Source organism: Anabrus simplex, chromosome 2, assembly GCF_040414725.1.
Source record: "Anabrus simplex isolate iqAnaSimp1 chromosome 2, ASM4041472v1, whole genome shotgun sequence".
NCBI lineage: Eukaryota > Metazoa > Arthropoda > Insecta > Orthoptera > Tettigoniidae > Anabrus > Anabrus simplex.
The window spans coordinates 312251539-312277948 of record NC_090266.1 but is presented as its reverse complement, the minus strand read 5'-3'; the positions used below and the strand labels follow the sequence as shown (position 1 = coordinate 312277948).

The window sequence follows — 26410 nt, the reverse complement described above, 5'->3', positions numbered from 1 at the left end:
AAGGGAGGGAAAAAGGAAATGAACAGTGTTTTGAGTAATTCAGGTGAACTCATAATAGATCCCAAGGAATCACTGGAGAGGTGGAGGGAATATTTTGAACATCTTCTCAATGTAAAAGAAAATCATCCTGGTGGTATTGCGAACAGCCAAGCTCATGGGGAGGAGGATAATGTTGGTGAAATTACGCTTGAGGAAGTGGAAAGGATGGTCAATCAACTCCATTGTCATAAAGCAGCAGGAATAGATGAAATTAGACCTGAAATGGTGAAGTACAGTGGGAAGGCAGGGATGAAATGGCTTCACAGAGTAGTAAAATTAGCGTGGAGTGTTGGTAAGGTACCTTCAGATTGGACAAAAGCAGTAATTGCACCTATCTATAAGCAAGGGAAGAACACGGATTGCAACAACTATCGAGGTATCTCATTGATTAGTATACCAGGAAAAGTATTCACTAGCATCCTGGAAGGGAGGGTGCGATCAGTAGTTGAGAGGAAGTTGGATGAAAACCAGTGTGGTTTCAGACCACACAGAGGCTGTCAGTATCAGATTTTCAGTATGCGCCAGGTAACTGAAAAATGCTACGAGAGGAATAGGCAGTTGTGTTTATGTTTCGTAGATCTAGAGAAAGCATATGACAGGGTACCGAGGGAAAAGATGTTCGCCATACTGGGGGACTATGGAATTTAAGGTAGATTATTAAAATCAATCAAAGGCATTTATGTTGACAATTGGGCTTCAGTGAGAATTGATGGTAGAATGAGTTCTTGGTTCAGGGTACTTACAGGAGTTAGACAAGGCTGTAATCTTTCACCTTTGCTGTTCGTAGTTTACATGGATCATCTGCTGAAAGGTATAAAATGGCAGGGAGGGATTCAGTTAGGTGGAAATGTAGTAAGCAGTTTGGCCTATGCTGACCACTTGGTCTTAATGGCAGACTGTGCCGAAAGCCTGCAGTCTAATATCTTGGAACTTGAAAATAGGTGCAATGAGTATGGTATGAAAATTAGCCTCTCGAAGACTAAAGTGATGTCAGTAGGTAAGAAATTCAACAGAATCGAATGTCAGATTGGTGATACAAGGCTAGAACAGGCCGATAATTTCAAGTATTTAGGTTGTGTGTTCTCCCAGGATGGTAATATAGTAAGAGAGATTGAATCAAGGTGTAGTAAAGCAAATGCAGAGAGCTCACAGTTGCGATCAACAGTATTCTGTAAGAAGGAAGTCAGCTACCAGACGAAACTATCTTTACATCGCTCTGTTTTCAGACCAACTTTGCTTTACGGGAGCGAAAGCTGGGTGGACTCAGGATATCTTATTCATAAGATAGAAGTAACAGACATGAAAGTAGCGAGAATGATTGCTGGTACTAACAGGTGGGAACAATGGCAGGAGGGTGTTCGGAATGAGGAGATAAAGGCTAATTTAGGAATGAACTCGATGGATGAAGCTGTACGCATAAACCAGCTTCGGTGGAGGCGTCATGTGAGGCGAATGGAGGAGGATAGGTTACCTAGGAGAATAATGGACTCTGTTATGGAGGGTAAGAGAAATAGACGGAGGCCAAGGCAACGATGGTTAGACTCGGTTTCTAACGATTTAAAGATAAGAGGTATAGAACTAAATGAGGCCACAACACTAGTTGCAAATCGAGGATTGTGGCGACGTTTAGTAAATTCACAATTAAGTATTTATTTATTTTCCACCTAGTCGATACAATGATTGCTTAAGGCAATTTTTTTTTTTTTTTAATGGTCAAAAGTGGTACATGTTTCGTATATTATCAACATCTTCAGCCACATAACACTGTTTAGATGAAAAATATATAAAATTGACGAAGAAATGCTTTAGAGGAAGTGTCCTTAAAATTAATAATTAATAATAATAATAATAATAATAATTAATTTTAAGGACACTTCCTCTAAAGCATTTCTTCGTCAATTTTATATATTTTTCATCTAAACAGTGTTATGTGGCTGAAGATGTTGATAATATACGAAACATGTACCACTTTTGACCATTAAAAAAAAAAAAATTGCCTTAAGCAATCATTGTATCGACTAGGTGGAAAATAAATAAATACTTAATTGTGAATCTATTGAAGTGCGATACGGACCATGAAGCTGATTTTATGTAAGTTTAGTAAATTCTCAGAGGCTTGCAGACTGAACGCTGAAAGGCATAACAGTCTATAATGATAATGAATGTATGTATGTATGTATGTATGTATGTATGTATGTATGTATGTAACTACCACATACTCTCTACATCCACACTACATGATCAAAGCAGATGACACAAATCCACCCCGTGATATGACTTTTGAAGTGGGAGATCTTGTCCTTGGAAAATACAGTGGAAAGAAACATACATCACATACATCAGGTTTGTAACAATGAAATTTGTGGAGGTATCATCTAGATGTTATTATGCATAAATCTCAATTTGTTTAGGTGGTAAGTTTCATATGTATGTTAAAATGAAATGTACAAATGTAAACACGCGACGCCTGGAAGTGGCCTCAACTTAGTTAGGGATGTTATTTTGAATACATTTGTTTTCCAATCCACAATATCTCAGTCCTTGTTAATGTTAGATGTAATCAACCATCTTCAATGATTTATTTTAACATTGCACTCATTTTGACTTATAAGACAAGGCCAACATCATTAATATAATCAACCTAGAAGTAAATATCAGATTGTCTGTGACTGTATAAAATATTAATGGTACATCAATGGACTTGAAATCGGATAATGTACACATTCCATTTAACTGGTTCGATATGCCATATTTTCGACCTGACATTTGATAGCCCAATAGGATTCCTAACGCAACCTCTTATAATCGTCATGTTTCGTCATCAATCAACTTGGGGAGTTAAAATTGACACATTTAATTACCATACGGGCACCATAGCTAGCAGAGGGGTTCAAATTACTGGAAGGCGTCCTTAATAAGAAGAACCTGTCCAAGACCCTGAGTGTAGAGTGCTCGTGCCACCAACTGGAAGAGGCCAGTGCTACAGGAACTTCTGGATTGACGGAGGACTCTTGATGTACAGATCTCACCACTCCGACACACCTGCATTAGTGGTGATCCGCAGACAGCACACGACAGACATCCTCGAGGAGTTCAACTATAAGAATGAAGCCGGACATCCAGGAGGTGAAGTCATGTATCAGTCTATCCACCGAAGCTGCTTCTGGGTCAACATGCAGAAAGACATCCTAGACTATGCTCCTCCACCAAGGCGAGCAACAGGAAGGCAGATTCCAGTCAGCGAAGAAGACTGCTGCAACACGCTTGCGAGGTCATAGCCCTGGACTTTATGGGTCCTTACCCTAGAACACCACGGGGGAAAACAGGACTCTTAGTAATCACAGACTTCTTCACAAGATGGATTGAGTTGAGGCCTTTCCGATACCACAAGCCATGATGGGACGCATCACCAGCCTTCTACAAGATGAGGTATTCCGCCGCTATGGTTACCCACGGTGCAGTCTGTCAGACAGCGGGAGTCTGTTCACATCGAGGAAGTGGCAGCAAATGACAGAATGGGGTGTGGAGCACTGGACCACCCCTATCTACAACCCAAGGGCCAATCCAACGGAACCAGGAGCTGAAAACTGTGCTACGAGTCCACCTAATAGACAAAGAACATCGACTGTGGGACCGTCAGATATCTCAGTCAATCTTTGCCCTGAGACTATGCATCAATCGTGTCACCGGCTACTACCCAGCGGAGCTGTTCCTTGCTCGACAGCTATACGGCACCGGGGATTGGGAGATTCGTCCACCACACACTTCTGGTCAAGATGATGCAGCTGTTTCCCAGGCAGAGTGGCAGCAGCAGCAACAGCAGGATATCAAGGAGATGCAAGCTTTGGCCAAGAAGAGATCCCTTACCCAGGCCAAGGCTCAATATGTCAAGGAGACCCAGACCTACCTACCTGGGCAACAAGTACTGCGACGTAACCACCCAGTCAGTAGTAAGATTGGAGGGTTTCACGCAGGTCTTGCCCCCAAAGTGGGTTTGTTCCATCGAGGTGGACAACCAGCTGGGCCATTGGGTCTACTTACTAAAGACCAATCCTCCTGTCAACGTCCACGCATCGGAGTAGTGGCGAGTCACCCAACCACTGCGCATGCAGAGTAAGCCTGGAGGAGAGGTAATTAATGACACAGCACAGTCTGGTCTTGAGGAAAGTGCATCGACTATCATTGAGGAAGAGGCTGGGGGCGAGGCAACAGCGACGCCTGACACGGCACAAGCTTTCCCAGAGGAGGGCACATACAGCAACATCGAGAAAGAAAGAAGATACAATCTAAGTCCAAGGGAAAGTCGATGAGTGTGATAGACTGTAGAAATTGTTTCAAGTTATAGGGGGGATAATAACGCAAGTGTGATAAACTGATATGGCTTGAAAACAATATCCTCTCACCCATAGGAAAATAATAATGCAAGTATCAGGCTCGAATTATTATTATTATGATGACTTGTAATGTTCTGAAACGGGAACACCCTACGAGCATTCACGTTTCATTCATTTAAGAGGAATTTGCTAACACCCGTAAGCATTTAAAACTTGCGCCGAGCGCACAGGCATTGTGGGAACTGCAAGCAAGCTCGCGCTGTTCCAGAACACCGGCCAAGGTCAAGCGACGTCACACAGAAGGTTCTTTCGTGTTCCATAGCACTGCAGCATGAACAAAATGTGATATCAATTTTTCAATAACGTCACCTTGCAGGCAGGAATAATGAACGCTGCTAGCCGAAATTTCATGTCAATCGGTGTAAAGATTGCCAAGATATAAAATTTTCTTGGGGCCCACATGTGTAGCCACGCCCACCGACCTTCGGCAATATAAGCGAATCGCCAGCCTGGGGTAAAGCAGAGAGTGTGCAGTGTGGGCAGTGTGTAGCTAAAGTGTGCCGTAGGCAGAGAGAGTGAGGGGAGTCGGCAGTAAGCCGTGAGTTCAGTGTGTGTGTGCGCAAGTAAGCACGTCGCGATATAATTCGTCACTCGGTCCGGCTGTATACTTGAGTTCAGAAACGTTAGTGTTAGAAGCTTTCTCCGTGGGCTTGAACTTTGTGCATGAACAAAAACGTAATTTCGTTTTTATCAGTCTGTACGACTGGGCGATTATATTTCGTTTGTGGACTATGAATGTTTCTAGCATAAACTGTGCCAGCCTTGATTTCATTTAAAGACTGTGTTTCTAGCATAAACTGTGCCAACCTTGATTTCATTTAAAGACTGTGTTTCTAGTATAAACTGTGCCAACCTTGATTTCATTTAAAGACTGTGTGAAAACAGCGATAGTGTTTCTAGTATAAACTGTGCCAACCTTGATTTCATTTAAAGACTGTGTGAAAACAGCGATAGTGTTTCTAGCATAAACTGTGCCAGCCTGCATTTCTTTTAAAGACTGTGTTTATCCATTTTTCGGAACTGTGTTCGTAATAAAACTGTGCCAGCCTGCATTTCATTTAAAGACTGTGTTTATCCATTTTTCGGAACTGTGTTCGTAATAAAACTGTGCCGACCTTCATTTCATTTAAAGACTGTGTCTATCCGTTGAACTGTGTTCGTAATAAACTGTGTCAACATTCCCTCTTAAAGACAGTATTAACTTGTGAAATACGGTATCGTAATTTCTTTCCGAGGGACCATGCCAATTCCCATCATAACCTGTTCATAATCACGTATGATCTTAAGTGCCAGTGATAATCTTCTGAAAATTACGACGTAACAGAACTTGGACTGTCGTTTATTTCAACAAGTGTGTGAATATTGTGCTCATGGTGTACAGTGCAGAGACTGTACCCGGTGAATTTAATTTTCTTTGTGAAGTGCTTAATCACTGCACCTCGGAAGGTCCTAGATTGTTTTCGTTTGTTTATTATTCCAAATACGATAATTCCTTCCATCTTATTCTCATGGAACTGTGACTCTGACTTTATCCTTGCTGCTAAAGTGCGTTCAACATCATTGACTGTGGGAACTATTTCGGTGTGCTTCGCCTTAGAGGTGTCGCACCAGAGTCCCATGACGTCCGATGTGGAAGCTCCACATTTCCCCGTTCCCGCCTCAGGTTCGAGTCACCATCAACACTAATACAGAGAAAACACCAACAACGGAAGACAACGCCGACGCCGACCGCAAGACGACGCAGCCGCCACAGGACGACGTCCCCTCCACGCCTTCAAGGACAACTCCACGATTCAGCTGTAAAAGGTGACATAATTCTTTGCATATCTATTGAATAAACTGAAGGATCCACTTAATCATAAAAAAAAATTTTTTCACTACCCTTCTCTCTCTCTCACTCTCTTAGCATGGGCCGTACACGCCTTGTCGTTTCTCAGGCTCTCCGATAAACTGAAGTACGGGCGTTCCTGTTTCAGTACACACCCTTAAGTAGTATCAATATTAGTTTACAATCACATTATTTGTGAGGTTATGTCGTGAAACATTTGCTCTATATTTATATTTATATGAGTTTTGTTAATGTAAGAACCTGTAATATTATATAATTTGTTATATCTGCATTAATGATTTGTATTCAACTACAGAATTGTGAAACACACTGTAACATCCAGAATGGTGCTGGGTAGATGAGAACTCTGTAGAATATTCTGTACATTATATCTGGGCATTCAACACTCTAGAATTTACGAGAAAAATGTATCTTTCTAGAAGCCTGGCCAGGCACATATATAAAGAGGTGGTCTTGATGGTAGAGTTAGTTACTGTTTAGTTGGAGTTATAGTTTAACAGGAGTATACTTGTGACCACGTATTGTGTTGAACCGACACGTTGACAGCAGTCAACTGTTTCAACTGTGTTGTAAGGTTGCGATTTTCATGTGACGTGTGCTTAGTGATAGGCAGTTGTTAGAATGGCGGTGTGTTGATGTGTATATTTAGTTTGTGATAGCAGTGATTAAGGTTATGTGTATGTTTATGTGAAGTTAAAGTGAAATAGTAAGTGTACCAACCGACACCATTTTGTGTGCGTCTTTCTGGATACATCATCATACTCATTGCACCTATCTTCAAGTTCCGCGATATTAAATTGAAGGCTTTCAGCACGATCTGCCATTAAGACCAAGTAGTAAGCACAGGCCAAACTGCATTCATTTTCATCTAATTGAATTCCTCCCTGCTACTAAATAACTTTCAATATACATGATCCATATACACTGTAAACAAGAAAGGTGAAAGATTACAGCCTTGTCTAACCGCTGTACTGTAAATACCCTGAACCAAGAACTGATTCTATAATCAATTCTCACTGCAGACAAATTGTCAACATAATCGCCTTTGATAGATTTTAAATAATCTATCCTTAATCCCATAGTCCCACTGTATGGCAAACATTTCTTCCCTCAGTACTCCGTCGAATGACTTCTTTAGATCTATGACATCAGTATCAATTCCTCTTGTAGTACTTCTATATTACCTGGCGTATACTGAAAATCTGTTCCTGACAGTCCCTCTGTGGTCTGAAACCACACTGGTACCCATCCAACTTAACCCCAACCACTGATCGCAAGTGGTATTCATGAATCTGTAGTAATAGCTCTGAAGTATATTTGTTGGAAGGTCGAAATGAAAGAAACATGAATCTTGTAAAACCAAGTTGCAAAACCTCACGGAAATCTGTGAAGGTAGGACTTTTTGTCGATAGTCAGGGGAGGAATATTGCTACTGAACTAATTAGAAACAGTAGATGTGATGTTTCTGCTGTGATTAAGCCTGGTGCAAATTTGAATGATATAACCTCAGAAAGTCAAAAATAATGTGAACATTTACGAGCTACGGGGATTGCTGTTTATCTAGCAGGGACTAACAACGTGGGAAGAAATAATGCAAGAGGAATGATCTCTTCCCTCAGATCAAGACTACAGGAGGTACATCACACCAACGTGGCATTTTCTGTTCCTCGCGGACACGATCTTCCGGTATGGTCTTGTGTTAACAATGACGTAAACAAGGTTAATGAAGAACTTTTGAAAATATGTAGGTACTTCAAGAATGTAAAATATGTAGATATAAGTAATTTAGGAAAATGATTATATACCTGGAAGGGTCTGCACCTAAATAGGTTGGGAAAAAGGTATATTGTAAATAGTATAATAGAGTTTGCTAATGCAATTCAAGACGTAGAATGTGAAACTGCTCCCATTCCTCTTTCAGCGTTGACATGCTCCTGGTATCTTACAGTAAAACTGCGCCCTGTTTGTCCGACATAACTTTTTTTACATTGTGACACTTCAATTTATAAAAAAGACAAAGACATAAAAAAATTTCCGCGATGGGTCAACACATGACTTCAACCGGACATCAATTTACAACCATAGAGCAGGATTTAACTATATTGCATAAAATAAACAAAGGAGCTCTCCTTAACACATTAGAAAATCTATACATTTATTTAGAACAAAAAAGCAATCAGGACAATAACCTAAATGAAACTATTGACATTAGAAATCCCATATTTGAAGGGACACTATCAAGTCTTGAAATTTTAGGCAAAAGACGCAATACAAATAGTAAAAGGATAAATAAGACCGAACCTCCGCCATTTTGTACATCCCCTCTCCCTAGCCCTTCTAAAGTTGATGCCGTGACAGTAACCGACACGCCCCCTCCCCTCAACCTTGCCTCCCCGTCAGGAGGAGCATACAACGGAACGTACACACCATTACTATACAAGACGCAAAGCAGCAACAAACATCCCTCCAGGGTCACAGTAGAATTGGAGTCTAACATAGCAAGGTAAAGAACTTTTTTATACATTTAGTTATTATGTAAAGACACATGTTTTTTAAAACAAATTTCCATTTCCTTATTTTATTTCATTTCAGAAATTGAAACGAAGCTCCCTTCACAAACATTGTTCAGCAATCAGCTTCAAAGTTCCACATTAGACTCAATCAAAGGCACCGTAAGCAAACTCATAATATATAACTTACCTGGAAGGAACAGAAGATAAAACATTCAATAATTTGAACAGTGTTACGAAGTCAAACATTTTTTAAACTTTTAACTGCAAACAGACATTTTAATGTAACAAAATGAAATTTTTAACAACTATTCAAATGAATAGACATAGTTTTTAAGCTGACCAACTATGTAATCATCCGCTCTCATATCATTAACACACTAACCCCTACATTGTTTTTAATATCATTTAATTTAATTGGTATTTTTAGTAGTTTTTAAGTGAATCAATGTACCGTACCTGCAAATTAACATGTTTTAAATCTTAGCAATTCACCTAAGCTACAATAACAGCTGAGGATGTTCCGAAATCAGGAACGAAACATGTACTGTTGACAAATAAAAAAATTTGCCAAAAGGCAAAAAAAGTATCAAAACGGTGGAAGAATTTTAAATATTGTAAAACTTAGTGATCATCAGCCATATCAATCTTAAAAATAATACATATGGAGTCTTTCTAATCTTATGAATTATGAATAATGATTTCGTAAAATATTATACAATAACATCTAAAATAACGATAATGCACCAAAGTGTGTTAAAAAAAAAAAGTGGTTTATATTGTATTGTATTGAACGGGTGGACTTAAAAAAATATTGTAATAATATTCGAGACATACGTCATCTTCAATACGGAACCAAAATGAGAATAGTTACTTGTAACATACCACTTAGTCGAGCAGCTCTCCTTCTTTCTCTCAATTCTTCCCAACCCAAACATTGCAACATTTTTGTAACGCTACTCTTTTGTCGGAAATCACCCAGAACAAATCGAGCTGCTTTTCTTTGGATTTTTTCCAGTTCTTGAATCAGGTAATCCTGTTGAGGGTCCCATACACTGGAACCATACTCTAGTTGGGGTCTTACCAGAGACTTATATGCACTCTCCTTTACATCTTTACTAAAACCCCTAAACACCCTCATAACCATGTGCAGAGATCTTTACCCTTTATTTACAATCCCATTTATGTGATTACCCCAATAAAGATCTTTCCGTATATTAACTCCTAGATACTTACAATGATCCCCAAAAGGAACTTTCACCCCATCAACGCAGTAATTAAAACTGAGAGGACTTTTCCTATTTGTGAAACTCACAACCTGACTTTTAACCCCGTTTATCAACATACCATTGATTGCTGTCCATCTCACAACATTTTCGAGGTCACGTTGCAGTTGCTCACAATCTTATAACTTATTTATCACTCTATAGAGAATAACATCATCCGCAAAAAGCCTTAACTCAGATTCCAATCATTTACTTGTATCATTGATATATATAAGAAAACATAAAGGTCCGATAATACTGCCTTGAGGAATTCCCCTCTTAATTTTTACAGGGTCAGATAAAGCTTCACCTACTCTAATTCTCTGAGATCTATTTTCTAGAAATATAGCAACCCATTCAGTCACTCTTTTGTCTAGTCCAATTGCACTCATTTTTGCCAGTAGTCTCCCATGATCCACCCTATCAAATGCTTTAGACAGGTCAATCGTGATACAGTCCATTTGACCTCCAGAATCCAAGATATCTGCTATATCTTGCTGGAATACTACAAGTTGAGCTTCAGTGGAATAACCTTTCCTAAAACCGAATTGCCTACTATCGAACCAGTTATTAATTTTACTAACATGTCTAATATAATCAGAAAGAATGCCTTCCCAAAGCTTACATACAATGCATGTCAAACTTACTGGCCTGTAATTTTCAGCTTTATGTCTATCACCCTTTCCTTTATACACAGGGGCTACTATAGCAGCTCTCCATTCATCTGGTATAGCTCCTCCGACCAAACAATAATCAAATAAGTACTTCAGATATGGTACTATATCCCAACCCATTGTACAAACAAAACACCCACACGCAATAATGCATGCCTTGATAACATTGTCAATTTCTCAAGAAATATGTATAATGTCAAGCTCATTGGAGGGTCTTTTGCTTATCATGAACCATTGGTACTTTCTTTTTGCCAGAAGAATTTGCCTTACACAGACAAAAAAAAAACAAATAGGGAGCCTGACATTTCATGGATAAGAACTCAAAGATTGTTACATTAACATATTCAGGGAAAGATTGAAGAAAGTAAACTGGAATTTTTTAATGAAATACAAACTGACAAAACAAAGACTGAAAACGCTATTAAAACTTTCTTTAAAACTTATGTTGAATTGTGGCATTCTTGCTCCCCAATGGTAAAGATCAATAATGTGTGCACAGTTAGGAATAAGAAACTTAACTGGTATTCTGATGAATTGACCCAAATAAGGGAAAGGATGTTGATTCTGTATAGAGTTTATAAAAATTCTTGGGTGCAAGAGAATGTGCAGAAGGATGCGTATGAAGTATATTTCAGGTGTAAAAAGTTTTACAGAACTAAACTTGCACATGAAAAAAATTAGCATGTGAAACATACATTGCAAGTGCATCCAACACATGCAAGACAGCTTGGGATATTATAGCACAAGAGAATACTCCTAATCATACACAAGATATATATTACCGGGCGAGTTGGCCATGCGCGTAGAGGCACGCGGCTGTGAGCTTGCATCCGGGAGATAATAGGTTCGAATCCCACTATCGGCAGCCCTGAAAATGGTTTTCCGTGGTTTCCCATTTTCACACCAGGCAAATGCTGGGGCTGTACCTTAATTAAGGCCACGGCCGCTTTCTTCCAACTCCTAGGCCTTTCCTATCCCATCGTCGCCATAAGACCTATCTGTGTCGGTGCGACGTAAAGCCCCTAGCAAAAAAGATATATATATTACTGGATCCAGATACTATGAATGATTACTTTTTGAACACAGTGAAAGAAATAGGTGATAAAGTTAATATGACAGGTACATCTGCAATCATTAAGCCTGGTACACATCAATTAGGAGGACATACTTTCCACTGGGTTGACATTACGCCAAATGAAATCATAAAGACGGCTTCAAAATTATCTAATTCTAAATTTATTTATTTTTTTGCTAGTTGCTTTACGTCATACCGACACAGATAGGTCTTATTGCGACGATGGGATAGGAAAGGCCTAGGAACGGGGAGGAAGCGGTCATGGCCTTAATTAAGGTACAGCCCCAGCATTTGCCTGGTGTGAAAAAGGGAAATAACGGAAAACCATCTTCGGGGCTGCCATCAGTGGGGTTCGAACCTACTATCTCCCGAATACTGGATACTGGCCTCACTTAAGCGACTGCAGCTATTGAGCTCGGTCTAATTCTAAAAGTATGGACTGTTACTGGTTGTCCAATTACATTATTAAACGAACAGTACATCTGATTTGTGAACCACTAATGTTTAGTTATCAATAAGTGTTTACAGATAGGGTTTTTTCCAAATATGCTTAAAATTTCAAAAGTTATTCCGGTCTTCAATAATGGTGACAAACATCTTCCCCAAAATTATTGTGCAGTCTCAATTATCCCCGTATTACTAAAATAATTGAATCGGTTATTTATAGTCAAGTTCGTAATTACTTTGAAACTCACACCCTATTGTCTAGTAAGCAATATGGATTACGACAGGGTAAAAGTACTACCTCTGCTGTCCTGGAAATTGTCAATCAAACTTTAACAGCCTTTGAAAATAGGAAAATGGTGTGTCTGGTTTTATGTGACTTGAGTAAAGTGTTTGACTGTATAAATCATGACATTTTGTTGAGAAAACATCAGTATTATGGGATAAATAGTCCCACCTTGGATCCAATTAAGATATATTTAAGTAACAGACTCCAGTTTGTAACAATTAGAAATAGACATTTCATACTGAAGGATGTTATGACAGGCATTCCGTAAGGATCTGTACTTGGCCCATTTCTCTTTAATGTTGCTGTTAATGACCTGGGCCTACCACAAAATGTTGTGTCACAAACAGTTGTATCATATGCAGATGACACAACAGTAATTAACATCAATCAGGGTGTATTAAAATCTGCAAGAGAAGTCACAAGAAGCTCTTACGACTGCAGTATAATGGTTTTCATCTCAAACTACTCTGCAACGAGAATAAAACTCAACATCTTCTGTTAGGATTGTCCAATAATATAGAAATTCAGTCAGTTAAGCTACTTGGTATTCATATCGATACCAAATTAAGCTGGGAAGTACATGTCAAGTCTGTAAAAAGATATCACAGGTCTTCATATCTTATGTGGAAATTGAGGGAATTAGTAACTGCAGACTATTTGAGAATGGCATATTTTGGAATTTTCCAGTCCCATATTTCATATGGGCTGCTATTGTGGGGACATTAATCTTATGTCCATAATGTATTGCTAATACAGAAGAAGCTTGTTCGTGTAAGGTGTAAAGCTGGTTCTTCTGAGCACTGTCCTCCTTCCAGTTTCCTGATGATTCTTCCCCGAGTGAAGTCATCCAAATGTTGTCTACGGGCCAGGTTGTAATGAATACCACCACCACCACCACAGTACATCGTAACAACTCACTGACTGACTCACACTGTCTTGTCCTGTTCCTTCAACTGCCTCGTTTTGTGGGGCCAGACCCACTTGGCGCTATAGTTGTGCTGACCTCATGCCAGGTTTCTATGCTCATGTAGGAGACCTCTGCCAACATGTTATGGCACTTACTTTCATTTATTTCCACAGAGTGGTTGATACGTTATGTTGCTTTATCTATCTCGTCGTAAAGTTTTGCGTAGCGTTGTGTGTGTATATATATATATATATAAATTTTTTCTATGATGCACTAGTTATTTGTCAATATGGATCATGTTGAACACGATAATTCTGAAAGAAAAAGGAAAGAAAAGGAATTATCTGGTGTATTTTTATTCAAATCTACTTGACCATTTATCAAATGTTTAATGTGTGGCCATTTAATGTGTACACTTGTGTATTTTATGCCTTTGTATTTGTAGCCTTAACTCAGGAGGTTTAACCTCACCCCCCTTTCGTTTATCACGTCACTATGTCCTAATACTAATTTTATGATTTATAGCCGAGGGTAACCGCAATGTACGGTCAAACTAATACTGTTTGAGAGTAAACTGTACTGATTCGGTAGATGATAAACTGAAGTTTTTGTAAAAAGTAAGGAATAAAAAAGTAATGTGTGATGTTTTACAAGACTTAAGCTTTCAAGTTTTATTGCCAAATTGTGTACTCATTCCCAAGATACAAACAACACTGACGTGTTGAAATGGTGACATGCCTTACAAGGAACAAGGGATGGGAAATGGCAGTTGTTGCAGGGGAGGGGAGGCATGGCCACAGTCCAATACACACAGTTGCGATGCTCGGCTCATTTTTTTTATCCATGCGACTCCACCGCTCCATGTAGCCAGCAAGCTTCTGGTCTACTAAGATGTGTAAGTTGTGTATAACTTGCAAGGTTAGTGTGAGGTAGTTCCATTACAAGTGATACATTTTCTGTTAAATTAAGATGGTGTTCACAAAAGGAGATGTGTGAAGTGGAGTTAACTGTTCCAATAACAAGAAGAAGACACCAGAACTATCATTTTTTAGGTTTCCTAAAGATGCTGAAAGGTAAGGCATGGCTTATTGCCTACAGTTTACATTTTCGCATAATAGAAGATGTATAAATAGAAGTTCAAATAAGTAGGTTTTTGGTTTGTCAATTATCCAGAAGTATAACTCAGTGGGGGAAAACCACCGAATTATGAAATTAAATAACGTTTTGACCCAATCTTTTCCTCTAACACGTAGAGATATTTTAATTTTCAGGTGTAGAAATTGGCTTGTAAATAGTAGGAGGGCTGATTTAATGAAGAAGATGTGAACTATTTGTACAAAATAAAGTTATGCTCGAATCATTTTGAAAACAGCCAGTTTATGTCAGTCAAGAAGAAGAAATTGGTGTGGAGTGCAGTTCCAACTGTATTCAACATTCCAAATAAAGCCTCCACGGATTTCCTTAAAGCGAACGTTATTGATTAGAGATGATGGGCCCATGTCAAAGAAGAAGAAATTATCTTGTAGGCGTTGAGAGAAGAGGAGCTGCTGTTAGGACAGAGACTGCTTCAGACATCGCACCATCGAGTAATCCAGTGGAAATGTCAGCGGCAGAAGAAATACATAAATTGAATGAAATTATTAATAACCTGAAAAAGAAGTGCAAATATAAGTCAGCTGAAGTGGTTCGTTTGCGGCGGAAGTGTAGGGAGCTAAAGAGGTGTACATGCACATGTAAATGTCAAGGTGGAAAGCATAAAGTAGCTAGGAAAAGTATTCTCTCGGAAAGAGAAAAACTGAAATGTATAGGTTCTAAATACCTGACGAAGGAGGCACTTAATGTATTGTTACACCAAATTAGGAAACCACTAAAAATTAAGTGTGGAGTTAGATGGAATGAGGAAATTATGTTATTCGCTCTAAACTTATTATACTGTAGTCCGCAAGGCTACCGATTTCTGTGTCAGTACTTTGATCTCCCCTCAGTACGAACACTGCTGAAATACATGGAGGGTGTTCGGCTTAAATGTGGATTAAATGAAGGTATTTTTCAACTACTGAAAGAAAAAGTAAAATATTTTCCAGAACATGAAAGATTAGTGAATATTTCAATGGATGAAATGTCATTAATGTGCAACATGGCATATGATCCTTCTAGTGACAGTATCATAGGGTTTGAAGATTTAGGTGATGAACGTACACCAAAAGTTGCAAATAGCGCATTTGTTATGATAAATGGTTTTTTTTTAGCATGTTCAGGCAGCCGTTTTTATATTGTCTTACTCAGGATGGAATAAGTGCCAAGCATTTGAAAAACTTATTTTTTACTGTTGTAGATAAACTGAAAGAAATAGGGTTGGCTTAAGACTTGTGTATGTGATCAAGGCCCTAATTGTATGGAGGGGAGAAAGTGTTTGAGCATTACCGAGTCAAAGCCATACATAACATTTGGTGATAATATTTATTTATTTTATGACACACCTCATTTAATAAAAAGTGTTAGGAACAATTTATTTAAATATAATGTGGTGTACAGCTTAGAAAGTGGTGAAGTAGGAACTGCATCTTGGCAATATGTCAAAGACATGTATGAAAGTGACACTAAAAGAAAACAAACTTGCACCAAAGCTTACAAAAAAATCTGTAGAGCTGCCATCTTTTTCAAAAATGAATGTTAGTACTGCTTGTCGTGTGCTAAGCCACTCTGGGACAACAGCTTTGAAACACGTGGCCTTGCCTACTGCAGAGTTTTGCCAGAAGTTGAATTATTTATTTGATATTTTTAATTGTTATAGTCTTAAAGGTCCAGTTAAGTTGAGAAATGCCAACACATGGCATTATGAGCATTTTGAAGTGCTTCTTGGTCTTAGAAAATTTGTAGAATCTTGGAAATTTGTGGATGTGTGCAATAAAGATGTAACAATTAGGATAAAGTGTATAAAGGGGTTGAGAATGAATATTGTTGCATTAAGGGTGTTGAAAAATTAAGTGTTAGTTAATTATAATAGGTACCTATTAATGCGAAAAATAAACCAGGATCGCCTGGAATATTTCTTCTCTATAATAAGGCAGAAATGAGGGTTTTGCTCCAATCCATCTCCAAAGCATTTCATTTCTGCATTCAACAGTGCTACATTCAGTCAACTATTTAAGAGTAGCAACTGTGAGGTGTTCAGTTGGGACCAATTAATGTTGGACATAAAGAGTGCTCATAAACTTAAATTTTAAACATTATTAAATAGTGTTAATGTTCAGTCACTTATTGATGTTCCGAATGTCGAACTGTCATAAGATTTTGGTGAGTTAAATAGCATGAAATACGTGTTCAGTTACTTGTTAAAACAGTTTCTCTCTGTTCACGATTGTAATACATGCAGACAGTTTCTAGAAGATAAGACAGATTCTCTAGATGATAGTGTTAAGATTGTCATTTAAAAAATTATAAACATAACTGTGCTTTTGGTGGCCTGACTATGCGTAACGATGTGTTATAATTCATTTTTAGGAAAGTGTGAACATAGGCTTTCCTGTATGTTAGAGGAGAATGCTCACAAGCTTCTGTGTGGTACACTGTTCTGTAACTCCCTAATGGAAATACCTCATTTTCCACAGGAAAGCTGTGAAGGTACTAACTTGTTGCTATTGAACCCTAACAAGGCTTTCCATGCTGTAGCAATAAATAGGCTAGTCTATCAGCGTGTTTTGTAAAATTTACTATTAAAATAGTTGTTCAGGTGGTTGCAATATTTATAATTTACGTGGAGGTACAATCCGCTGTAGGGTAGAGTACAGCACTGGCTTGCTGGCCGCTGTGAGCGCTGGTGTCGTTCCGCTTGTCAACAGGATGCCATTTCATCACTAAGGAGCTTCGCGACTGTGTGTGTTAGACTGTGGCGTGGCTTCAGTTACAGCAACATTCACATGTGTTTCTAATATGTTAATCATGACCATTATCTTTAAATTCCTAACATTTTTCAGTGTTTTAATTTGTTTGCATATACATGCAAATATTTTACATTGTACTGAAGATGGCCTTTATTAGGCTAAAACATGTTTAGACATTATCTTTAATATATAGTAGATGGATTTTTGTATTGAAAAGGAGAACAGTACTAGACTTTTTTATTTGTAAAATGATAGCCGTCAATACAGAATGAGACTTATAACATGCAATGATGTCACTACAGTCGATGTAGAATAAAACTTTGAGAGTTTGTCTAACCATCACTGCAACAATAATAGGACGTTTTCCATGTTCCTAAAACAAAATCATGAAACCCCGACAATCAATTTGAATAACCCTGTATTTGTAGGTGAGAATATCACTTGGGAAAGACATGTCGTTAAAATTACTGAAGATTTCACATTTTGCGAGAAACTGTGCATAACGGATAATCTTTGAAAAACAGTTTCAATTAAGTTGTTCTAATAGTATTGAATAGGTGGACCCTTCCTACTCTTTGATAGTCATTCATGATGCTTTAAAATTCATTTACCAGAGAGAACATAGACAAATAAGGACACCGATATTTTAAGACAATTTTTTTTTAAATGTGTGTGGCAGACGTCAATGGGTGAAAGTAAATAAATGGAAGATTTTTTAAAAAATCATCAGGATTTGAACACCGGGTGCAAAAGCGCGAAACTGCGGCAAAAGCCACTGCGCCAATGAATCGGCTGAACTCGCCATGCGCTAATAGGCATGTAAAGCATGTTGGAAACTTTGGCCGGCATTTTCTACGAAACAGTCGAGTGTCTGTAGATAAGCCGAAACGTGTTCACTTATTTCGACCCCTCTTTCACTGAGCAAAGTTTCTGGGAAATCGGGTTGTTACACTTGGCGGGTTCCCCTCATGAGCCAGAACTTAACCTGCCAACCAGCTCAGAAGGCCAGCACTTATACTGTCTGAGCCACTAGACCCAAGAAACATATGTTATTCACTTCAACTGGATCCAAACTAACAGCAAGATAATGGAGCTATTCATTTTTCAATATTCTGTTAGCATCATCCACTCTTCTATTTGGCCACATCACACTTTAATACAGTAGATAGCAACACCAATACAAGGCTTTTGAAAACAAACAACAAAATAAAAGGACGCCACTAACATTAGCCTAGTTCCTTTATGAGCAACATGTGAAAGAGTTCAGCTATGTTACAGTATAAACTTACCTTCATAAATGCCACTCTCCAGTAAGTTTCCACTTCTTTCTAATGCCATAAACTCTTCCTCACTGAGGAAAGTATAATCAATTCCATTAACTTCACCATCTCGTGGTATACGGGTTGTAACAGGAACAGTTCGCAAATACAAGTTATCTCGTATGGTGTTTTGTAGATCATGGTCGACAGAGCCCTTCTGGAACCTAGTATTGAGGAACTGCCGTAAGTCCTTAGTTATTGCGGCTGAAAGAAAGAGTGTTTCCTTTAAACATGGAGCATAATAAGGTATAATTTTGGGAATGAAATTTATTTGCTAAAAGAAGTCGCAAAAGTCTCTGTTGACAATATCAGGTAAGAAATATTTCATCATCAAGAACGACCACCATGAATGAAATCTACCAAACCAGCCATTTATAACAATGACTACACCACCAAGAAAAAAAACGCTAACCTACATTAACTTTTAGAATGCCAAATACAATCTCATCGTATTTCAGAAAAATGGCCAAAATTGCCAGATACGATCTAATCATATCGTCAGATTTCTGAACTTAGCGTTCTACTTAGAAAGCAGATAAGACTGTATCTGTGTCATGACAAACTAGATAGTTCAAGCTAACATTAACCCTTTTTCTTAAATCCTAAATTTTCAGATTTTTCATGTTGTGTGTCTTCTCATGTTTAATTATTTTCAGCATAATAAGTAAGGACTAAATACATTTTATTTACAAATTCACATTGTAGACATAAGAATAGCTCAGTAGGTGACTAAAGAGACAGGGGAAAATAGCCTAACACAGTCATAAGATTAACAACAACAAATTAAATTATACACTGCAAAAAATAGTATCATAACCTGAAATTTCAGCCTATTTTTTTTTAAATAACTAGAGAAATATTTGATAATTATACCTGTTTGTTTTTACTTTGAAGCAGAATCATTATTTGAAAATTTAGGATCTTTTAAAAAGGTTTTCAGTTTCTTAAATGTTCAAAACACATACTTTTGGTAGAACAAACCTTCTGCTTCAAAACAAAAAAAAGGAACAGGCAGATTCATCATATACATCAAGTTATTTAAAAAAATGCCCTGCATTTTCCGGCAAAATAGCTTGGGAATTTATGCGTGGGAATCTACAAGAGAGCCTGGCACTCCAAGAGTTAAGAAGCCAATTTCAATCAAAAATGAACATTTAAATCATTAGGATATACGATGATAAAGTAATTTGCTGCTATGAAGAACATCCAAAGAATCAGATCTGAAATGTTGTACATGGACACTAGAACAAAGGCTATTTTTCAACTACCTAGAACGACGGCAGTGGTAAATTTGATTGCACTAAGAAAAGGTACAATACATGTACAGAAACCAAACATGTTTACAGTACAGGATTCTGATATAGATGATAAAGCTGGAAAATTTATTATGTCCAATAACGCACCAACTATATTGGAACTATATTGGTAGTATAGGATTCATCATTATTTCAGGGTTATTTAAGATCCTTTATTACATTTTACCAGTTGCATTTTAGAACAATATATTTAACATTTAACTACACGTTTTATATATACAAAAAGTACAATATACGTCATACAGAACCCAAACATCAAGTTTACAATATTCATTAGGTTTCATCATATTTTCAGTGTTATTTCAGTTCCTGTATTACATTTTACCAGTTGCATTTTACAACATACAAAACATTTTAGAACACTTTAAAATTACACATTTTGCAACTAAATAACAACACATTTGTGTTTCAGAGCATCAGTTATTGCTTCCAATTATCCATGACAAATGTTTTGCAAGCAAGTCAGTTACTGCTTGATTTATCAGCAACGCATATCTTACAATAAATCATCTTGATGCAGGATTCTTTGCATTTTCCAGAGGTGTGTTCATCAAATGATCAAATATCTCAAGTTTTGTTATGGCAGAATGAGCACTGGCAATCTTTTTTTACCGGTTGTCTCTGTACCACAAGGAAGGATTGCTGGTCGCCTCTCAATCAATGCGGTAAAAACTGAAATGGAATTTGGCTTTTAGTGCCGGGAGTGTCCGAGGACAAGTTTGGCTCACCAGATGCAGGTCTGTTCATTTGACGCTTGTAGAAGGCCTGCGCGTCATGATGAGAATGAAATTTTGATAAACACAACACATACACCCAGCCCCCGTGCCAGCGAAATTAACTAATTATGGTTAAAATTCCCGACCCTGCCGGGAATCGAACCTGGGACCCCTGTGACCAAAGGTCAGCCCGCTAACCATTTAGCATAGAGCTGGACAACAATGTGGTGATTTTATTTCATTCATGAAGTTCAAAATGAAACATCTTTGAGAAATTTCTTAAGAATTAGGCCTATATGCGCAAAATAAAATCCAGGGATTTATAGTAGCAAAATCCAGTACATTGTAGAAGACTTAAATAGGCCATCATCCTGATGCTGACTGAGTCGCCTACAAGCAGCTCATTTGGTGTTGAATTTTTTATTTTTTATTTTTTTATTTTTTGCTTAACGTCGCACCAACACAGATAGGTCTTATGGCGACAATGGGAGAGGAAAGGCCTAGGAAGTGGAAGGAAGCGGCCGCGGCCTTAATTAAGGTACAGCCCCGGCATATGCCTGGTGTGAAAATGGGATACCACGGAAAACCATCTTCAGGGCTGCCGACAGTGGGGCTCGAACCCACTATCTCCCGATTACTGGATACTGGCCACACTTAAGCGACTGCAGCTATCGAGCTCGGTCAGATGTTTATCACTGTCAGCTACTTCCTCCTGCCTGTGCATGGTAACACAATGCAAACGTATTTTTTCTTTGTTTGTGCCAGTTAACAGTATGAGTTTTATGAAAAGTGTTCTTCACACGTGTCTTTCCACACTGGTAGATGTTCTCGGCGACTTGGACACATGGTACAAATGACAGATGTCTGATCATCAGAGAGTCAGTAAGCTTTTGCAACTTAAAAAGTTGTCAGTGGAGACATTTCTCCCCTTATAAACTGATCCATGAATTTCAAACTCCCATACTTGCCAATTTTCATACTTCTCTCCTATGTTTCATCTTTTCCCAAGTAAATGTATCTGGTTTCAAGATCTACAGCCAACCATGATTTCAATCCAAACTTATCAGGCTAATTTGCTGTGTACTGGATGAACCTACAATGCAACTTTACATGGTAATTGTTCATCATCTATTGTGATGTATTCACTGACGGTAAAGCACAGCTAAGAGTTCACGACAAAAGGAGACCACAGCTCAGGAGCCAGGACAAATTTCTGTTGCTAAGCCAAGCTGAACGCGTGTTTTTCTGTCAAACCAGTGGAACCTCAAAATTTCCTTGAAGTAGTCACGTGGCATGGTTTCGGCAAATTCTGGAGGACCCCATTCCTTTGACCACATTCACATCTAAGGCATTAAAAGCTTCAAATTCTACCAAGACATATCACAGGAATCTCACTCCAAATGTGTAAGAGCTTCTTCAAACATGCATTTCTGAATATGCTTCGGCATGAATTCTGAAAACAACAGCTGCCACAATGAAACCTCATTCCCTCCAACATGTCTCCTTGCACATGCAGTAGGTTCGTTCTTGTCCTTCACATTTTGTACAACAAATCTACCTGTTACAGTATCACTCTGATTCACAATATTCAACACTGATAAATCATGAGCACAAAGATTGATTGGTGCAGGGGCATTACGCAGATTAATGGTTGCCGAGCACAGACTGGTGCAATCAGAATCTGCCCCTTCCTCTGAAGACCTGCTGAGATGTTAGTTTCCAACAAGAACCACAAATTCTGGATCACTTGAATTCTCACCGAGTTCCTTGAGAAATGCAAGGCATTTGTCACCTCAGATCCTTGCGCCTATATATTATTATAAATTATCCAACTAAATGCAGTTCTGAAACACGCGCTGAAATGCAGGACAATATATGTTTAAATTTGAAACACATAACACAGCATGGACAAGGAAAAGGAACTGAAAAAATCAATAACATACAATAATGACCATCCGATGAAACATGTAACAATAGATGTTTGAATGTGAAATACATGATGCTACTAGCATGAGGAAATGCAACTGAGAAAAATCAATAACGATGTTCAACTTAAGGAGAGCTAGAATTTCATAGTGGTCATTTTGACCGCTCTAGTTATTCTATGCCTTTACCGGAGAGACCTAGTGTTTACAGTGCCGTTCATAATCCTACTAAATGCAGATAGTAAGGCACGCTGTTCAAACAACGATACCGTATTTGCTCGCATATAACTCGCATGTTTTTGACAACAAGTAAGTGTGACATTTTCAGTGCATGATATATACGGGGATTTGAGTGCAAAAAATCGTATTTAAAAAAAAGTAAATTTGCATTAGGCTATTGAAACAAGACAACTTACATACTTACCCTATTCATTGTCACTGCCTTCAGTCTCTGAGCTATTCTTGCGTGCAACACTGTCGTCACCATCCCATACTGCATCATCCTGACTTTTGTCAAATGCATTTGCGATGCCCGTCTTCAAGAAACTCTTCACAATAACACCTGTCGACACCATAACCCATGCCTGCATAACCCAATCACGAGTTCAACTGACAGCCTCTTTATTTTGCCTGCTGGCATCAGCTCATGCTCCCCTCCTGCCATCCGATCGGCGTACAATTTCTGAATCTTGTCCTTGAAAGGCTTGTTCATGGAAACATCTAAGGGCTGTAGACAATGTGAGTCCACCAGGAATTACTAAATGAGTTTTCATTTCCTGAAGACGTTTCTTCATGTCTTCCACCAGGTGTCCGCGGAAACTGTCCCACGCTAGCACTGCTGGGCGTAAAAGAAGTGCCTCTGACCATGCTCCCCACACTGTGTGAACCCAGTCCTGGACAAGAGCTGTATCCATCCATCCTTTCTCTTGAACCCGTATATGAATGCCTTTGGGAAACTTTGCTTTATGCACTGTTTTTCTTTCGAAAATAACGTACGGTGGCAATTTTTTTACGTCTGAAGTTATTGCCAGAATGACTGTGCAACGCAGTTTTTCACTCTCTATTGTACGTACAAGCACGCTAGATTCTCCCTTCCTGTTGACGGTGGTGTGGCATGGCATGTCGAAGTTTTTCGGGGTTTGATTTGCATTACCAATTTGAGATAAGAGGTACAGTTGAACCTGACTTATACGTATATCAAGGGGAAGAGAAGAAACTACTTTTAACTCAGAATTACTTAGAAATCAGACTTACACAATACATCACATATTTACTGAAAAACCAATAGAATAGACCTACATGTGTAAACCCTTGCAAATAATAAATAAATTAAGACAGAAAATATTATTTTGAACTTGGTCTAGCCTTAAAGAAATCAGATAGTTTGGTTTGTTTCACTTTTCTTGCATTAAGAGTATAAATCTCCTTTAGCAAACTTAGTAATGAATTCAAAGCATTTTCACTACAACTCTTCGCACTGATGTAACGCCTACACACTTCGATTGCACTTAACATTTCACTTAGTTTAGGAGTCAAGATTCAAGCCCCGCGTTGTTGGCATAGATCAGCAATAATCTCTTCATCCGGTAGTTCTCCACGTACAGCCAGATTATCATCGACAAACACAAAAGTATCGACTTCTATACCCTCCGGTAGCGTTAGCTCATTGTTAGACAAAACTTTGTCCCCATAATCATCATTAGAAGCAGCCTCTTCTGGTAAGACACCAGGTTTGCGGAAACAGTTGCTGGTTGTGGAGGATGAGACCTGCTTTCAGGCAGCCGAAATAAAATCCATGGCTTGTAGCAAATTAATGGAGAGAGGTTCATTTCCTGCATCACTCAGGGTTTTTGAATGTTGAACCAGCATTTTTCTATAATGCACTTTTGAATTTTATTTTGCAAGTTGCTTTACGTCGCACCGACAATGATAGGTCTTATGGCGACGATACTTTGAAATTTGCTGTTGTTCCCACGAAAGAAATTCTCATATTCAAACAAATTTTTCTGTATTTTATGTTGTTTCCGCACCAAAACCGCCCACTTGGCTTATCAGGTATCTCAATCTTTGGCGGCGTGTCAAAAACGACGAAGGTAGTGGGGGAGCGAATGGGACTCGCCTTTGTTAAGCCGCCAGTAAGTAAGGGTCAACAATGTCACTCGGCGAAACTCTTTGTGTTCTGTTTCAGCACCGAAACCCGATCACTCTACTTCCACCTACGCCGGCAAAGAGGAAACTTCGTAAGTACAGTAGTTTCTTTTTAAGAAGTACATTCTCATTGCAATTACGCAAAACTCAGTTATATTTCACTGACACTTAATACGTATAACAACGAATTACGTATAAACGGATTACGTATAAATAAGGTTTAATTAACACACTTTTATATTATATTTTCCCGGGACCTAAAGGAAATTACGTACAAATACGAATTACATAGAACAGAATTATGTATAAAGCAGGTTCAACTGTAATTGTTTTTCTTCCGCATTTCTATCACATGGCGATGAAAATCTATGATTTTGTCGCTGAAATCGCTTGGCATTCTCTGGCAGAGAGATCAAGATACTAAAGCCATCATTTTGCAACTCTGTAATTGTTGACAAAACAATAGGTGGATGATACCTAATACCGTGATCCCTTGACTGCCTGGACAGGAAAACACTCCCAGTTATGTGATCAGCTCTGCCGGACAGGTAGCGATAAGCATATTGACAAAGACGGAAGAGTTAGTGGGATGACTGAGTGTGACTGGCTAGGAACGCGGCCTTGGGGCGGAGGTTTGCAAGTTAGGTATTTTTGTTACTACAGCGAGCCTCAACAATTCTGCAGGTATAAAGAAATGCAGCTTCTTGTTGTACTGTAACGTACAAAGTACCATAACAGCAATTGGTACAGTCCCGATATTTCATGTAGGCACGTCCAAGAAATACCCAAACTTTAGTTTGTGTACGTACCGTACATCCTTATGACATCAGAAATTAATGCGAGTTATGTGTGGGGAATTTTTTCCTACAATTCCAAATGTTAAAAATGGGGTGCGAGATATACGTGATGGCGAGTTATATGAGAGCAATATGGTATATTATTGCTGGCACTTTATGCACAAGTACCAAACAAGGATATATCATCTGGCATTCTAAAGGTTAAAGAAAGATTCAATCTGTGTTTTAGGCATCCGCAAGTGGATACATGTACTCAATGTGAAGAACTCTCTGTAAAAATTAAAAGTAGGATACAACTTTAAATGAAAGAGTGAACAGTGCTACAGTAGCAGAACTACTGTTTCACAAAACGAGGGCAAATACATTTTATTCCAAAATGGAAGATATTAAACATAAATGCAATAATGATAATACAGTTGCAGCAATAATATTTGCCTTCATGCAGAATTTATATCTGCCACAAATTCCTATACAAGATATATTCTATCTACGTTAGTCGACAATATGTTCAGTGTGACATCATTAGGTTCTGACATCATTTTACACTCATCATTAAGATCAAGGGCAGAAAGGTCTGAATAAAGTTGTACCATTTATTCTAGACTTAATTAATGAAGAAATTCCTGATACAGATAAGCAGCACATTCATGTTTTCTCGGACTCATGCAACGGACAAAATCGCAAAACCGCTTTTACCAACGCAAATTGTCTAAGACTAAGTGATAAGATTTATGTCCCTGAACAATATACTGAAATGATTATACAGTCGAATCTGCCCTAACGGACACCCTTATTCAGCGGACACCTCCCTATACGGACAATTTTCCTCGGAACCGATTTTATTTTACATAAGACAAGT

At 38.4% G+C, this 26410-nt stretch overlaps 1 protein-coding gene across 4 annotated transcripts in view; it reads right to left on the bottom strand.

Moving 5' to 3' along the window:
* Magi (membrane associated guanylate kinase, WW and PDZ domain containing protein magi) overlaps positions 1-26410 on the bottom strand; it is a 670891-nt gene that overhangs the window by 550514 nt on the left and 93967 nt on the right. For all 4 annotated transcript variants that reach the window (XM_068226155.1, XM_067140637.2, XM_068226156.1 and 1 more), the window contains one exon: positions 18620-18853. In XM_068226155.1, coding sequence (XP_068082256.1) covers positions 18620-18853 — 234 coding nt within the window. The remainder of the gene's footprint in view (positions 1-18619; positions 18854-26410) is intronic.